The 16209-nt window shown below is 50.2% G+C and overlaps 1 protein-coding gene, 1 long non-coding RNA gene and 1 pseudogene across 2 annotated transcripts; 2 read left to right on the forward strand and 1 right to left on the reverse strand.

Annotated features, from left to right (window-relative positions):
- Positions 1-13274, forward strand: LOC147366309 (UL16-binding protein 1-like). The gene is made up of 5 exons (XM_086318288.1): positions 1-135; positions 8850-9113; positions 9350-9625; positions 10229-10361; positions 11546-13274. Exons 1-5 carry the CDS (start codon positions 63-65, stop codon positions 11598-11600), a joined length of 801 nt encoding a protein of 266 aa, XP_086174414.1. The 5' UTR covers positions 1-62; the 3' UTR covers positions 11601-13274.
- Positions 1493-3152, forward strand: LOC147366310 (inactive tyrosine-protein kinase RYK pseudogene; annotated as a pseudogene).
- On the reverse strand, positions 10294-16187 carry LOC147366311 (uncharacterized). Its single transcript, XR_015133315.1, has 2 exons — positions 13299-16187; positions 10294-11712 (listed from the first exon to the last, which is right to left on the reverse strand). It is a non-coding gene; the product is annotated as an uncharacterized LOC147366311 (long non-coding RNA).
- Between the last annotated feature and the right edge of the window lie 22 nt (positions 16188-16209).

The raw sequence follows: 16209 nt of genomic DNA on the forward strand, positions 1-16209 counted from the left end.
CGGGTTCTGACTTGGCAGCCTCGCACTCCTGCAAAATTGGGATCCAGGTGGCAAAGGGAGAAATGGGTGGCTCCAAGAGCAGTCTTGGCTTCCTCGTTTTGCTTCTGATTGTGTTGTTGAGCGGGACATCCAGCGGTGAGTTTGGGGATGAACCTGCGGGGGAACGCGAGGAGGTTGGATGGGTTCTGACCCGGAAAGGGGATGGGGGTGGTGTCCGTGGGGCTTCGCGAAACTTCTTGCAGCGTGTCGCCGCCGCTCCCTCCTCTTTCCCTTCCCTAGGCCCCTTTGCTCCTCGGTGGCTCCTCCTGGCTTCTTGCCGGCTCTCTGGGCCAGAACAGGGATACCTTGGGTGTAGTAGTAATGCCGGGAGTTTGGGAGGTGACGCTGGGAGAAGAGGGGGCTGGGGCGCGGCAGGAAGTGCGGTTGAAACCCCCCAAGGGTCCAGCCCGCCCCCTGGGAAGTGGGAGCCCTGGAGCAGGGCCGTTTGGGACCAGTCAGCCTTCCCGGGGAGAAGGGACCCAGACCCACCCCGAAAAGCACACCCTCCCGCCCCGACCTGTGCAACAGAGACCCTTCTGGTCCCTCCATCTCCCGGCCCTTGAAGGACCAGCGCTCTTTCCCGGCCGTAAGTTATAAACGCAGAGCAGACCCGGGTGCCCAGGCGGCGGCGGCCGCGCCCTCCCGGCTGAAACGTGCTTGAGTTGCTCTTGTCCGAGCCGCAGCTGCTGGCTCCACTCCCGGCCCGTGGACTCCGCGGCGCGGCTCCTCCCCGATCTCTGGGCTCCGCGGCGCGGCTGCATCCGGGACCACCGAGACTCCGCGGTGCGGCTCCACCCGCGATCCCGGGGCTTCGCGGCGCTGCACCTCTCAGATCCCCGAGACTCCGCGGTGCGTCTCCACCCGCGATCCCGGGGCTCCGCGGCGCGGCTCCTCCCGGATTCCCGAGACTCCGTGGTTCGGCTCCTCTCCGAACCCGAGGCTCCGCTGCGCGGCCCCACCCGTGATCCTCGGGCTCCGCGGCGCGGTTCCTTCCCCGGCCCGGGCTCCGCGGCGCGGTTCGTTCCCAGATCCCGGGCTCCGCTGCGCGGCTGCACCCCCGACCCCTGGGCTCCGCGGCGCCGCTCCATCCCCGACCCCGGAGGCGGGTGTGAGCCTTTTCCTGATCAGGGACCAGGTGCCCTGGCTCATTGGTTTAGATGCAGAACTTTTTTTTATTAGAGAAGTGATCTTGTTGGACACTACGTCTATCCTTTAACCTGTTCGTACCCAGCGAAACAGATGTCCTGCCTTTCACTTGGCCTGCAGAGTCCAAGTTGAATATAAGCAGGTTTCCAGGTAGACAGTTTCATGGACCTGCCCCAGGTCAGCATTTCTGCTTGTTGGGGGTGGGGGTGCGAGTAGCAACGGGGTGGGGGTATTTCCACGCACTGTATCAGTGATTTGGCTCTAGCTCTCCTTTTCTGCAAAGTAGATGATGAGGTTATGATACTAAATGCAGCTCAACTTGACAGTAAATTCTTCAAAAACTTCCCTTCTTCAAAAATTTGAAAGGAAGGAAAATGTGTTAAAAAAAGCAGAACTATTTATGATCCTGTTCATGCAGCTCCAGCTTCTTCTACCCGTGTGTTTTGTATCAGCACAGGGGTTTGCCCTGCAGTTATATTTCTTGTAGTAATAATATTAGCTGTTTTGCACCTTCATAGTGTGACAAGAATTGAACTGGAAGACAGCATCAGTGTCCAATAGTTCCCAAGGGTTGTCTCAGCCATGTCTCAGACATGTTCCATGTCTGAGAGGAGACACACCCAACAATGGTACTTCCATCCCATTATCCTACCTTGTGGGTGGGTAGAGGAGTGTCTTGAGAAGTGCCCCTCTTTTGGAGGCCAGAGCTAAGCTGAAGGATATTGAAATATCCAAGGAGAGGATAATTCTATCCATGGAGAGGATGTACTCCAAGAAGGTAGTTTAGGGCGTATTTTCCATGGGATTTATGTAGATGAAAAAGATCCAAATAAAGAACAGCAATCATTTGTAAAAACAGAGATTAAGCTTCTGAAATTCAGGTGACAATACTCCCTGAACGTTGCAAGCTGTGAGATCTTCATCAGAGAAATCTTCCTCCTATTTCCCTTGTGTGTATAGAAGATAGAGAAAACCCCTGGTGATATTGCCTTACATGAATTGGGAGAATCGTAAATAGTTTTCACAGCATTGCAAATTGTGTGTCTGTGTGTGTATTAGTCAGTCAAACTCTTCTGTCCAAGGAATTCTTCAGGCAAGAATAATGGAGTGAGTGGCCATTCCCTTCTCCAGGTGATCTTTCCAGCCCAGGGATCAAACTCGGGTCTCCTGAATTGCAGGCAGATTCTTTACTGTCTGAGCCACCAGGGGAGCCTGCAGTACAAATTAGTAGAGGCCAATAATCCTCAGGCAATTTCTCAACAGGACCTGGTCCACAAGGTCAGATTGCCTGTGGAATGGATTACCTGGTCAGAAGAGAAGCCCTCCACAAAGACCTGGCTACTAGGAGCTCTGCCATTGATGACAACCTCAAATTAAGAGTACAGATAGCCCCTCTCCAGAGTCTTGTTCCCCATGGACTCTCACTGTCTGGAGGACAATTAAAACGTGGGATCAATGGATGGCTCATGAATGTCTGGTTAAGAATGAGGTCTCCAGACTTCCCTGGTGATTTAGTTGCTAAGACTCCACACTCCCAATGAAGGGGCCCGGTTCGATCCTTGGTCGGGGAACTGGATCCCACATGCTACAACTAAGAAGTCAGCATGTTGCAACTAAGAGTCTTCATGCTGCAAAAAGATCCCAAGTGCCACAACTTAGACCCAATACAGCCAAAAAAAGATAGATATGAAAAAAATAATGTTTTTTAGTTCTCCAATGCTAGTGATGTGTGGGCCTTCAGAGTGATAGTGTAGGAGCTCATGGCTCTGGGTCAAATACCCTACACGGATGTCGACTCTTTAGAGATATGAAAGAAGGTCATCAAATAGCCCAGCCTATCAACTGTCCTGATGAACCATTTGCTGTGATGGCTTGTGCTGGGCCTTAGATTCGGAGGAGAAGCCCAGTTCCAGCAGCTGGCCCAGTGTCTCACAGGGTTCCATGCAGCCCTGGGGGTCTGTGTCTGACTGTCCTCTCACAGTCCCCCAGCATCAGGGGGACGGTGCCTGCTGAGGCCCACGTGGAGCCGGCCAGTCACATACATCACCCAGCACCGCAGAAGCACATTGTCTTCCAGAACACTGTGCCTTAGGAATGCCATAGCATCTGAACTTTCTAAGACAGACTTAATGATGTGGAATATTTTCTAGATATCACTTTCATTAGGTTGAACTGAAAATGTCTGTATAAATTTTTTGACCAAGAAATTTTTAAACAGTGTTATAAAATAAATAGTTTTTAAAATTGTTTCAGCACAAATACTTGGACTAGCTTAGTGCCAAGTGCTTTTTAGTTTTTACTTCATCAAAGTAATGTAGTTGATTCACCCTTGAATGTGCTGGGCTTAGTTGCTCAGTCGTGTCTGACTCTTTGCGACCCCATGGACTATACAGTCCCTGAAATTCTCCAGGGTTGAATACTAGAATGGGTAGCCTTTCCCTTCTCTAGGGGATCTTCCCAACCCAGGGATCGAACCCAGGTCTTCCACATTGCAGGTGGATTCTTTACCATCTAAGGCACCAGGGAAGCTCAAGAATACTGGAGTGGGTAGCCTCTCCCTTTTCCAGGAGATCTTTCTGACTCAGGAATTGCACTGGGGTCTCCTGCATTGCAGGTGGATTCATTACCTGCTGAGCCACCAGGGAAACCCTTAAGTTTCTTTCTTCTTCTTCTTCTTCTTCTTTTTTAATATTTATTACTAGTCTTGGGAATTATTTGTCTAAAAGATAAAATACTTTGTCTTAGGAAAAGAAAAGTGAAAAAATGCTGTTGCCTTGTACAGGAAAAGGCAGTGTTGGAGGAAGAAAAAAGATAGAAGGAAAAAAAGAGGAAAATACAGTAGAAACAGAAACTACTCTTTCATGAAAAATTGCCTTTTTATTTTATTTTTTTAATAAAGAGGGGTTCTGCCTTCTTACTTTGGGGAAAGTAGCAGCAGAATTCACTGAAACATCTTAAATTTGGCAGATCCTAGCATATGGCACCCCACTCCAGTACTCTTGCCTGGAAAATCCCATGGATGGAGGAGCCTGGTAGGCTGCAGTCCATGGGGTTGCTAAGAGTCAGACACGACTGGGAGACTTCACTTTCACTTTCATGCATTGGAGAAGGACATGGCAACCCACTCCAGTATTCTTGCCTGGAGAATCCCAGGGACGGGGGAGCCTGGTGGGCTGCCATCTATGGGGTCACACAGAGTCGGACACGACTGAAGCGACTTAGCAGCAGCAGTAGCAGCAGCAGAAGCAGCATTTCTCAGAGCCAGAAGTGGATTTGGGGCAGGTCAATAGTAAACAATGGTGATTTTATTTATTTTTACTTTCTGGAAAAGGAGATAACACAATTCCAGAAGGTGCAATCATGTTTTAAGGTTAAGAATACCTTTTATCACACCTGCACAGAATGGGTGCCTGAGTTGTGTTGGGTAAAAAAAAAAAAAAAAGTAGACAGATTTTGTGCTTATCTTCAAGGCTGGCTTAAGTATAAAATGGATTTTTAAACACACTTGAAAAAATTAAAGAATTCAATTTATTAAAAGAAAAATTACATATGCATTGAACGGAAGGCTGTCAATGCCTAGCCATTGATCAGCACCTCCCTGGAGTCAAAGCTCCTCCCAGACAGCTCAGGCTGTTACTAATTGAAGCTGGTTATGACTCATATGCTACCACTGGTGAAGTTAACAAGTGGTGGAAAAGGAGAAGCTGGTTTGTTCAGGAGCCCTGGGAAATAGTGACCTAATGTTTTCAGACCGCCTCCAAGTTTCCAGGTTAGAAAGGGGGCAGAGGTGGCGGCTGCGGGCGCGTCAGCGTCTTGAGCACAGTCAGGGTGGTTGGCACAAGGCGAACGTTTGCGCACCACCAAATTATGGTTCCAACCAGTCTGGGGTTCTGCGTGTTTGCAGCCAGCAGTTTTTATGTGCTGGAGGTCTGCTTTCTGTAGAAACAACTTGAGGCTTGTGTCAGCTCTTTGTTATCTTTCAGGGAACTGATAATTTCATGACACTGCTATGTGGCTGGTCACAGTCTAAATTGTTACCAGTTTCCCAGCACAAGGAGTATTCGTTTCTCCATCTTCACATATTCTAATCCTTAACTCGTAAACCACTGTTTTGAGACTCACAGGAGGCCTGGCTGACTGAAACTTTTCTACAAACAAGAGGCAGACAGAGACCATGGGGGAGGGGGCAGGTCTTTCCCACTAAGGCCCCCTAGAGCCCTTTTGGTTACAAGACCATTTATTACCCACTTTTCCATGGTCCCAAGAAGCCCAGGGCCTCCAACAGCTTCCTATCTCTTGAAGAGAATCTAAACATGCCCTCTCTCAACTGGCATCTTATCCCTCTGTCTGATAATTCACCCAGCAAAACCCCCGACCAGACCCCCAGGACCTAACTTAGGAGGGACGGGAACAGGGTTTCCCAGAATGTGACACATGGCTCGAGGGTGAGGCTGGGCATCCCCACTTCTACCCTTTGGTCCCACATTCATAGTGTCTAGGAATTGGGACAGCAGCAGCCTATAATGGTTATTGATTAAGGTAGGAGTTGACAGATTTTTTTTCTGCAGAAGAAAGTAAATCTCGAGGTCTCTTTAGGCCATTTGGTATCTGTCTCTGGGTGCAAAAGGAGCTTCCGTATTTGTGGAGCAGCAGGAGCCAAATATAATGTGTAAATCAACTGAGAACCAGACTTGTCCACTGTCCTGGTTTCTGACCCCAGGAATGAGTGACCCATCCCGTAGAGAAGCATCCAAGAGCTGCCTCAGTTGTCTGTTTATGAACCAGAAACTTACCGTGTCCTGCCTTGTAGCTTCTGGTGGTGGGACTGTGATAGGAGTGTGGATCTGGCTGTTATGGGCTAATGCACCCCCTCTGCTATAGTCTGGCTTCCTTGCTTCAAGGAGCCATAGGGGGCACTGCATGAAGCCACAGGTGTGAGCATACCTGTATCAACTCTGGTGTCAGGCCTAGGTCACCTGCTGGCACATCTTATTTGTTCCCTGTAGCCCTGGTTATGCCAAGCCACATAATCACTTCTATCCTATGACGGCTGGCCTATCTGAACTAATGGTTGGGGTTGGTGAACCCAGATCATGATGGGCAACTCTGACATTCCATGACCAGAGGCCTTGTCTCTGCCAGGCCCCAGGACCATACCAGGAGCTGCACTGAATGGTATGGGCTTTCTCACTGCAAGTGGTATGTCCTTTCTTCAGGACACCAGGAGTCTGTGTTGTGAGCCTCCAAGTAAAATGCCACCTACAGCATGTAGCACCTTTTTGAACACAGGAAGCTATGATGTCACCGGTTCTGTTGGGTCATCTGCCCAAGAAGCAGGTCCAGCCACACTCATCATTCATCAATTGTGACTGCTTTTGTGCCAGGACAGCAGTTGCAGCAGAGACCTAGGGTCTGTGAAGCCTGAAATGTGTCATATGTACCATCAGAGGGAACCTAGGACCTCAGTGGTAATTCAGTGGAGATAAGATAGGGACCACAGCTCTGCAGGCCTAGAGAGACTGTAGGTTGGTACTCATTTCCATTATTTCCTCCAGGAGATGATACTGTCTCCATGTACTATCGGGGGATGGGGAGTCAGGGTGAGAAGAATGAATGTGGAATCCACGACTATGGTACCTCACCCATGGCAGTTTACTAACAACACAGACTGTGCATTCATGTCAGAAGCCCAGGACGTGTGCAATGGACACTGAGTGGACCTGTGGACCCAGAGATAACCACTGTCAGCAGGACCTGGCACAGGTGTCTATTAATTGCCTGGTCCTCAGAGCATTGCTTCACAGCACGGGGGCCATGATCATGCTACCGTTCCTGTGTGTGGTGTTAGTAACACACTGGGTCCCATATGAATGTGGGAGTAGTTTCTCCTTCTGCACTTCCAGTTCAGTTCAATCACTCAGTTGTGTCTGACTCTTTGCCACCCCATGGACTGCAGCACGCCAGGCTTCCCTGTCCATCACCAACTCCCAGAGCTTACTCTAACTCATGTATATCGCATTAGTGAAGGCATCCAACTGTCCCATCCTCTGTCGTCCCCTTTCCTCTGGCCTTCAATCTTTCCCAGCATCAGGGTCTTTTCCAATGAGTCAGTTCTTCACATCAGGTGGCCAAAGTATTGGAGTTAGTTGCCCCAGTAAATAACCGTGTGGCTCATCGGGAGAGTATGGAAGGACTTCTGCACTTGCTGTGGTGATGAAAGGGCCCTCCTCACTGGGACGTGGCTTCTTTCTCTGGTGATGCCTTCTGAGAAGTAGCTCAGTTCTGGAAATTTTGGTAGGGATGTTTGGTAGGGATGGCTGCTTTCAGCCTACTGATCATCCAGTCTTGTGTTTGTCTCTCCTTGTTTTCTGTCTCTCAATCAAGCAGTTTGCATCCAGGTTCACTGACCATCTCTCTGCCTCTAGGATCACCCTGTGCTATGAGCCAGCATTGTACTCTCTGCAGTCAGGCCCTGGCTGGCATTGGGACTCTCTAATCACTTTCAGCTTCCCTGATAGCTCAGTTGGTAAAGAATCCACCTGCAACACAGGAGACCCCAGTTTGATTCCTGCGTCGGGAAGATCTGCTGGAGAAGGGATAGGCTAGCCACTCCAGTATCCTTGGGCTTCCCTTGTGGCTCAGCTGGTAACAAATCCGCCTGCAATGCAGGAGACCTGGGTTTGATTCCGGGTCGGGAAGATCCTCTGGAGAAAGGAAAGGCTACCCACCGCAGTATTCTGGCCTGGAGAATTCCATGGACTGTATAGTCCATGGGGGTCACAAGAGTCAGACATGACTGAGTGACTTTCACTAATCACTTTGACCGTTGTACCAACTGTGCTCCTGACATACAACACTCCACCTGGAATCTGATCTTTCCCCATTTTCCATCCCTGTTCCTGCCGGAAGCCCACAGGAACACGGTCTCCTACCACTATCCCTGATTTCCAATAGTCATCCTTGAACTATTGGAGATGCTTCTCATCTGTGCTTTCCTCTCAGGCTCCATGGAGTCCATCAGGCTTTCCCATGGCGCCTGGTGGCCTGGACACTTTCCTGCCCTTTCATACCATGTCCCCCTGGCAGATGATCCCCTCCTCTACCACCTGCCTCAGAAGTTCTGGATTTTCTCTTTCATGCCAGGTGGGCCAGGCCTTTCTCCAGGCTTCCAAGACCCATCCTAATGGGAGATCAGCAGTGTCTCCCCGGCCTTGCTAAGTCCTGTGACCCCTAGTTGTGAACTCTCCCTTCACCAACTTGGGGTTCTGTGCTCACCCATCCCCTCTTTGCCCCTCTCCCTGTCATCCTGCTTCCTCAGGAGCATCCCCACAGGCTCCCCATCTCTCACAGGACACGGGGTTAGATTCTGACAGTCCTCTGTCATCTAGGCTTTTCCTGCATAGCAGCCTGGCACGTCTCTGCAAAGGTTACGATGCTGGGAACAGACCTGGTGGGGACGCACCCAGGATGTGTGAAATTTGCCAGGCAGGGGACTCCTCCTTCTCCACAAGGAGAGGAGGGGCACTGGCTGTGTGGTGTGTGTTGTGGGGTGTCATTGCTCTGTCAGCCCAGCCCTGCACTTTACTCTGCTCTCACATAAATGGGGGAAGGGGCCTCAGGGTCTTTTTCCCCAACCTCACCCTCACTGTGTTTTGCCTTCACAGACGCTCATTCTCTTTCCTATAATGTCACCATCGATCCTCGGCCCAGAGATGGTCAGCCATGGTGTGAGGTTCAAGGAGAAGTTGATCAAAAGGTCTTTCTCTCCTATGACTGTGGTAGAGCTAATATCAAGTACATGAGTCCATTGGGAGAGGAAGTGAAAAGTATGAACGCTTGGGAAACACAGACTGACACACTCAGAGACATTGGAGACTTGCTCAAGGAGCAGATGCCTGACGTTACACCGGAGAAACACATAGACGAGGGTGAGTTAGAAAGTCCAAATGCAGGAGGAGTAGACTGGGGGCTTAGCTGCATCCACTGTTTTGGGGTTAAAAAAAAAAAAAGGATATTGTCCCTGCCTAGTAGTCCAATGGAAAGAGCAGCTGTTGCAGGAGAGACCAGGGCCAGATTAGCTGGGCCCAGGGGAGGTGGACCCAGGTTGGGCAAAGAATCTCTCAAGCTCAGAGGCTGAGCTCTTTCTTTTCCTCGGTGGGGTCAGGCCCTCTGACCCTGCAGGCCAGGATGACATGCTGGCGAGAAGACAACGGACACACCAGTGCATCCTGGGAGTTTGGCTTCAATGGACAACTGTGCCTCCTCTTTGATTCGGAAAATGGACACTGGACAATGGTTCATTCTAAAGGGAGGTGGATGAAAGAGAAGTGGGAGAATGACAGAGCTGTGACGGAGTTCTTCAAGAAGGTCTCCATGGGAGACTGTCAGCGCTGGTATCAGGATTTCTTGCTGCGCTGGGAGAAAATGTTGAAGACCGAGGGTAAGTGAGAAGAGTAGGAGAAAGTGGTAGTTCTCTCATGGTGATATGGACCCACCCCTCTGTGTGTGTGAAAATGATCAGTCAGAGGTGAGCTGTCCTGGGAGAACAATGGCCCCGGGATGCTCTGTCATCCTCCTTCCTCTTCCAGCTCCTGATGTCTCTCCTCACAGCACAGGCCTTTGGACGAGTGAACATGGATTCCCACGGATCCTAAAAATGAGAACATCTCTGTGATCCCAATCTCTTTCTTACTGTTCCCTCTTTCCAGAATCTTCTTTTAGATGTCACCAATCCTACTTCTGGAAAAGTGTCAATACCACCCCTGCTGTCAGCTCCTGAGGACTCCATCCTCAGGTCACCGTCTCTGATGTCACAGCAGGACTGAGTGGCTGTGTTGGAAACCTTGCTCCCCCATTAGCTGTCAGAGCCCCGTGAGGACTGGGCTCCTCCCTTCCCCCCATCTCACCTGAGGATCTATCACAGGGGCCTCCATGTGATGTGTGTAAACTCTCTGCACAGTAGGGGTACCTGAGTCAGGGGGGTGAGCAGGCATCTGCCGAGCTTGGGGTCTGGACCAGGGCTTCACTCTTACTCTCCTTGCAGCATCACCGACCACGGGACCCTCTACAGTGCAGCCCATGGCCCCAGACAGCACTTACATCGCCTGGATCACCACCGGGGTTCTCGCCGGTTTAGTCATAATCATCGTTTTAGCCTATATCCATTACAAGAACAGGTACTGAGGGCAGAATTCAGAGGGAAGGCAGGGGCACAGGGCCTGGTGTGAGGCCAGGGAAGGTGAATCCCAGCCAACCCCTGCCCCTCACTGAACCTCCACATCCTGGAAATGAGCCAGTGAATAAGACCCCATATCACCTGAGAGCAGAATTCGGGCAAGATCAGGCCTCAGTCCTGAAAGGTCCTCATGTCAGATGCCAATGGGAAGTGAGGGGTGGCTGGGGCACGGGAAGGCCGAGGGCCTATTGATGCTTAAAGGGTTCAGCCAAGACCCCTGACTGAGCACAGACTGCTGGCTGGCAGGGCCCCCGGTAGGTGGTGTGAGAACAGCAGGCACTCAGGGAGAGGGCAGGACTCATGGGGGCTGAGAGCAGCAGGGGGCTCCACATGATGTGTCAGCGGGGAGGGGACCCACCCAGGGGCCAAGATGAGAGGGGCCGGGCTCTCATCCCAGGAGGAAGGAGTGGGAAGGCCTTTGCAGACTCAACTCCAAAGGCCTGTTCTCACAGGAAGTGGCCTGGGTCATGCAGGTAAGGCAGGAGCCCCACAGCAGAGACGGGGGAAGGACTGAGGCCAGGCCTGTGCTCTTGGAGCAGCAGCAGTTCTGACTCAGTGTGGCCTGCAGGTCACCAGCCTCCTGGGGACCCAGAGCCTCTATCACTAAGCGGCCCTGCCTTGAGCAGAGGTGCCTGGGGATGGTGGGCCTGAGCTGGGGTGGAGGCGCCCAGCTGGGGGGACCAGGAAGAGATGGGGGGCAGGGAACCTGGTCCTGAGAGCTCTGTGTGCTGCTGGCTCAGAGATTGGAGGGGAGCAAAGGATGGAGGTTTGCCTGCAGGCCCCCAAGGCTGTCAGGAAGCAAAGACCCTCCTCCAGGGACCTGCTCCCTGGTCCTTTAGGCCCCCCTCAGGGAGGATCCAGACCTGAGTAAAGGGAGCCAATTGATTCCTCACTGGCTCCAGTCCCGAGCCTAAGCAGGCGGTGTCAGAGCCTGGGGTGACTCTGTGATGCAGGAAGGAAAAAGGAGATGACAAGAAGCTGCTGGGCCTGGGGTGGAGGTGGGGGTGGAGGACATAGGAGCCCCTCAGTGAGGGCGGGGCTGGAGGGGGCCTGGGTAGGGGCAGCCCCAAGAAGGTGACAGGAGTTCCTCAGCCTCCTGGACCAAGGCCTCTTTCTTTTCTGCAGGCGACGGTGCTCCCAGGAAGCGCGACAGGTGCCTCTCTCCTGCTCTTCACTTTAGATCCAGGACATCAGACTCCATGAATCCTGAGTCTGTTTTCCGGTTACAGTTACGCAGTAGATGCATCATCTCATGGGCTTTATCACATTTGGGGAAATCCTACTCAGCGTCTCTAAAAAAAAAACAAACAGAAACAATTTATTTTGCCACTTTGTCCTGGTGCTAAGTGATGGAATTTCTGCACTGAAATGCTCAAGTCCTTGAAGAAATCTCCACAAACAGGACATTTTTTCATCATATTCTAGTTTGTGGATAATTAGACTCTGCCTCGTGACCTCGTTCTTGCAAATGATATTGCAAGAAAAATACCATCTGCTATTACAGGACTCAGGGATTGTTTCTGTGTCTGGAGAAATCACCTCAGCCTATTTTCAATAGAACAAAGTTTTATTTATGACTGTTTCCCTTAATAATTTATCATGCCTAGTCGCTGTGTTAGTCGCTCAGTCATGTCCAACTCTTTGTGACCCCGTGATCTGTAGCCCGCCAGGCTCCTCTGTCCATGGGATTCTCCAGGCAAGAACACTGAAGTGGGTTGCTGTTTCCTTCTCAGGGGACGTCTCCAACTCAGGGATTGAACCCACGTCTTCTGTGTCTCCTGCCTTGACAGTGGATTCTTTACCGTCTGAGCCACTGGGGAAGCCTATTTGTTATGCTAGTGCTATTTAAATAAAAATCTCAGTACTCCAGGAAACTTGAAGTATTTAAGATTTTTGTTTTCTAACGCCCAAGAGAGGTCATGACGTGTCACCCTTTGTCCATCTTATGAGATTCGATGTCCCTGGCGATTCTGAGGACACATGGTCTGAGAGGACACATGCACCCTGTGTTCACGGCAGCGCTGCTCACAGTAGCCGGGACCTGGAAGCCACCTACACGTCACCCACAGATGAATGGGCAAAGAAGATGTGGGACATATACACAGGGCAGTATTACTCAGCCTCAGAAAGAATGAAACAATGCCCTGTGCAGCAACATGGATGGACCTGGAGAGTGTCATATTGAACGACATACGTCAGACGGAGGAGCAGAAACACCTTCTGAGGTCCTTCACACTCAGAATCAAAAACGTCGTGATATAAGTGCTCTTACTTACAAACCAGAAGGAGACTCACAGACTTAGAGAATGAATTTATGGTTGCAGGGGGAAAGGATGAGGGGGAAGGGATAGTTAGGGAGTCTGGGATCAACATGTACACACTGATTTATTTAAAATGGATAACCAGCAAGGACCTACTGTATAGCACATAGAACTCTGCTCAATGTCATGTGGCAGCCTGGGTGGGGATGGAAGGGGAGTTGGGGAAGAAAAGATGCATGTATGGAAGTGAAAGTGAAAGAAGGTTAGTTACACAGTCATGTCGGACTCTTTGGGATCCCATGGACTGTAAGCTGCCAGCTCGTCTGTTCATGGAAATCTTCAGGCAAGGGATACTGGAGTGGATTGCCATTTTCTTCTCCAGGGGATCTTCCTGACCCGGGGATCGAACCCGGGTCTCTTCTATTGCAGGCAAATTCTTTACCAACTGAGCCACCAGGGAAGATAGAGACATGTATGTGTATGTTAAATCCCTAGCCTAGCTTCTTTGTATTGCTCATTCAGGACGCCTGCACTCCTTTCTGGGTGTATATTTCTGCCTTGCTTCCCTCTTAAATAAACGAACTCTTTCTGTATGTCTCCAGTAATAACTTTGGTACCTGTTTTTACAGTTTTTGCCTCCTTCAGTTCAGTTCAGTTCAGTCGCTCAGTCCTGTCCGAATTTTTGTGACCCCATGGACTGCAGCACGCCAGGCTTCCCTGTCCATCATCAAGTCCCGGAGCCTACTCAGACTCATAGACTTTTCAGTATGGCCATTCTGATCAGTGTGAGGTTCCTTGAAGGGGGAAGGAGAATAAATGTCAGAGAATGAGCAGTAAGAGCTAAAGCGTCTCGGCCCCAGGATCCAGGACACCTCCTGGGCAACAAGGACAGCCTTTAGGAGACAGAGCAGGTGGGTGTGCGCAGGCCTCTCATTGCAGTGGCTCCTCTTGTTGCAAAGCACCGGCTCTAGTTTGCCTGGGCTTCCAAAGCACATGGGTTTAGTCGTCCTGTGGCATGTGGGATCTTCCCTGACCAGGGATCAAACCTGTGTCCCCTGTATTGGCAGGAGAATTCCTATCACTGTCCCACCAGAAAGCCCCTGCCACATCTTCTTTATCCATTCATTTTTCGATTGTCAAGTTGCTTCTATGGTGTCTCAATAGCTCAGACCGTAAAGAATCTGCCTACTGTGCGGGAGACCTGGGTTCAGTCCCTGTGTTGGGAAGCTCCCCTGGAGGAGGGCATGGCAACCCACTCCAGTATTCATGCCTGGAGAATCCCACGGACAGAGGAGCCTGGTGGGCCACAGTCCATGTCGCAAAGAGTTGAACACGACTGAGCTACTAAGCACACACACATTCTCCTTCCCCTGGTGGTGTCTAGGCCCTGGTTCCCACCTCTTACCCTGGGCCCACAATTCTCCAGCTGAACGGCCTCAGGTTCTGAGTCCTTGCCCCATGTCTCCCCCAGGGTCTGGGTCTGTTCTGAGCAGGCCTTCAAGGCATTAATTTTCCTCCAAGAGAAGCAAGGATTTGGGCCTGTTATTCTCATAATGAAGGAAAATCTGTTTCTCCAATGCCTCTGTGGAGCCTCCATCTCACATCAGGGCTGGAGTGACAATGAAGTTGTAGCCAAGTTAAGTGTCTGTGAGAGAACTCAGGTACTAGCTGGCATGGGGAGTGCTGGCTCACTCTTCATGTGCCCCACAAAATTCATCTGTTGCAACTTTGGCCCTGAATGTGATGGTATCAGAAGATGAGCGTGTGGGAAATGATTGATGTGTTCCTTTCAATTCAGTTCAGTCTCAGTCATGTCTGACTCTTTGTGGCCTTGTGGACTGCAGCACACCAGGCTTCCCTTTCCATCACCAAATCCTGGAGCTTGGTCAAACTCATGTCCACTGAGTTGGTGATGCTTTTTAACCATCTCATCCTCTGTAGTTCCCTTCTCCTCCTGCCTTCAATCTTTCCCAGCATCAGAGTCTTTTCCAATGAGTTCTTCACATCAGGTGGCCAAAGTATTGAAACTTCTGCTTCAGCATCATTCCTTCCAATGAATAATCAGGAATGATTTCTTTTAGAATTGACTGGTTTGATCTCCTTGCAGTCCAAGGGACTCTCAAGACTCTTCTCCAACACCACAGTTCAAAAGCATCAATTCTTTGGCACTCAGCTTTCTTTATGGTCCAACTCTTACACCTATACATGACTACTGGAAAAACCATAGCTTTGACTAGATGAACCTTTGTCACCAAATAATGTCTTTGCTGTTTAATATGCTATCTAGGTTGGTCATAGCTTTTCTTCCAAGGAGCAAGCATCTTTTAATTTCAAGGCTACAGTTACCATCTGCAATGAGTTTGGAGGCCAAGGAAATAAAGTCTGTCACTGTTTCCATTGTTTCCCCATCTATTTGCCATGAAGTAATGGGACCAGATGCCATGATCTTTATTTTCTGAATGTTGAGTTTTAAGCCAGCTTTTTTACTCTCCTCTTTCACTTTCATCAAGAGGCTCTTTTCTTCCTCTTTCCTTTCTGCTGTGAGGGTGGTGTTGTCTGCGTATCTGAGGTTATTGATATCTCTCCTGGCAGTCTTGATTCCAGCTTGTGCTTCTTCCAGCCAAGCATGTAGCATGATGTACTCTGCATATAAGTTAAGTAAGCAGGGTGACAATATACAGCCTTGACGTACTCCTTTCCCAATTTGGAACCAGTCTGTTGTTCCATGTCCGGTTCTAACTGCTGCTTCTTGACCCACATACAGATTTCTCAGGAGGCAGATAAGGTGGTCTGGTATTCCCATCTCTTTAAGAATTTAGCAGAGTTTGTTGTGATCCACACAGTCAAAATAATGGGTGAGAACCATTGTAGAAAATGACCCTGTGTTCCCTCCACCCTTCCACAAGGTGAGTGCACCGTGAGAAGACAGCCCTCTGTGAACCAGACATCTTCCAGTGCCTTGATCTTGGACTTGCCAGATTCCAGAACCATGGGGAAAACTTTCCTGTTGTTTGTAAGCCACCCAATGTATGGTTACTTGTTATAGCAATCCCATGGGACTAAGACAGGGAGGAAGGGAGCTCTCAAAAGCCTGGTGTCTAAGACATGGGGTTCAAGTCCCCTGAAAGGCAGGACAGGCAGAGGGGACCCCAGACTTAGTGTCTTTCCACCCTTCCCCCATCCTCACTGGTGTCTCCATTTAACCCCTGATGTTCTGTAGCCACTATGGCTGAGGACTTCCCCAGGGTACATGCTGATGCCAGTACAGTAGCCCTAACACACATTGGGGAGAGGAATCAGCTACATGGAAAGGAGAGTGCCAAGGGCAGGACATGTGAAAAAAAAATATGTGACCCTGTCTGAATCCCGCAGTTAATAAGCTAACTGAAAAAACAAACCATCCCGTGGAAAGTAGTGGTAAGTATTAGGGCGACCTCTTCAGGACAGCAGGGAGGGCTTAGCAAGGTGGGTATTGGCTCCAGGGTTTCCTGGAGGGGGGCCAAGGGGTGGTGTGGGAGGAGTGGGGTG

The sequence above is a fragment of the Bos grunniens genome, chromosome 9 (genome assembly GCF_055505025.1).
Source record: "Bos grunniens cultivar Pamir isolate PY7600 chromosome 9, Bosgru_T2T1.0, whole genome shotgun sequence".
Classification (NCBI taxonomy): Eukaryota; Metazoa; Chordata; class Mammalia; order Artiodactyla; family Bovidae; genus Bos; species Bos grunniens.

Bases quoted from the DNA above. Each gene is read 5' to 3' on its own strand.
- LOC147366309 (XM_086318288.1), top strand. From the start codon at position 63: ATGGGTGGCTCCAAGAGCAGTCTTGGCTTCCTCGTTTTGCTTCTGATT. The intron at 9,626-10,228 runs GTAAGTGAGAAG...CTCTCCTTGCAG, and splicing joins GAAAATGTTGAAGACCGAGG to CATCACCGACCACGGGACCC. The intron at 10,362-11,545 runs GTACTGAGGGCA...TCTTTTCTGCAG, and splicing joins TATATCCATTACAAGAACAG to GCGACGGTGCTCCCAGGAAG.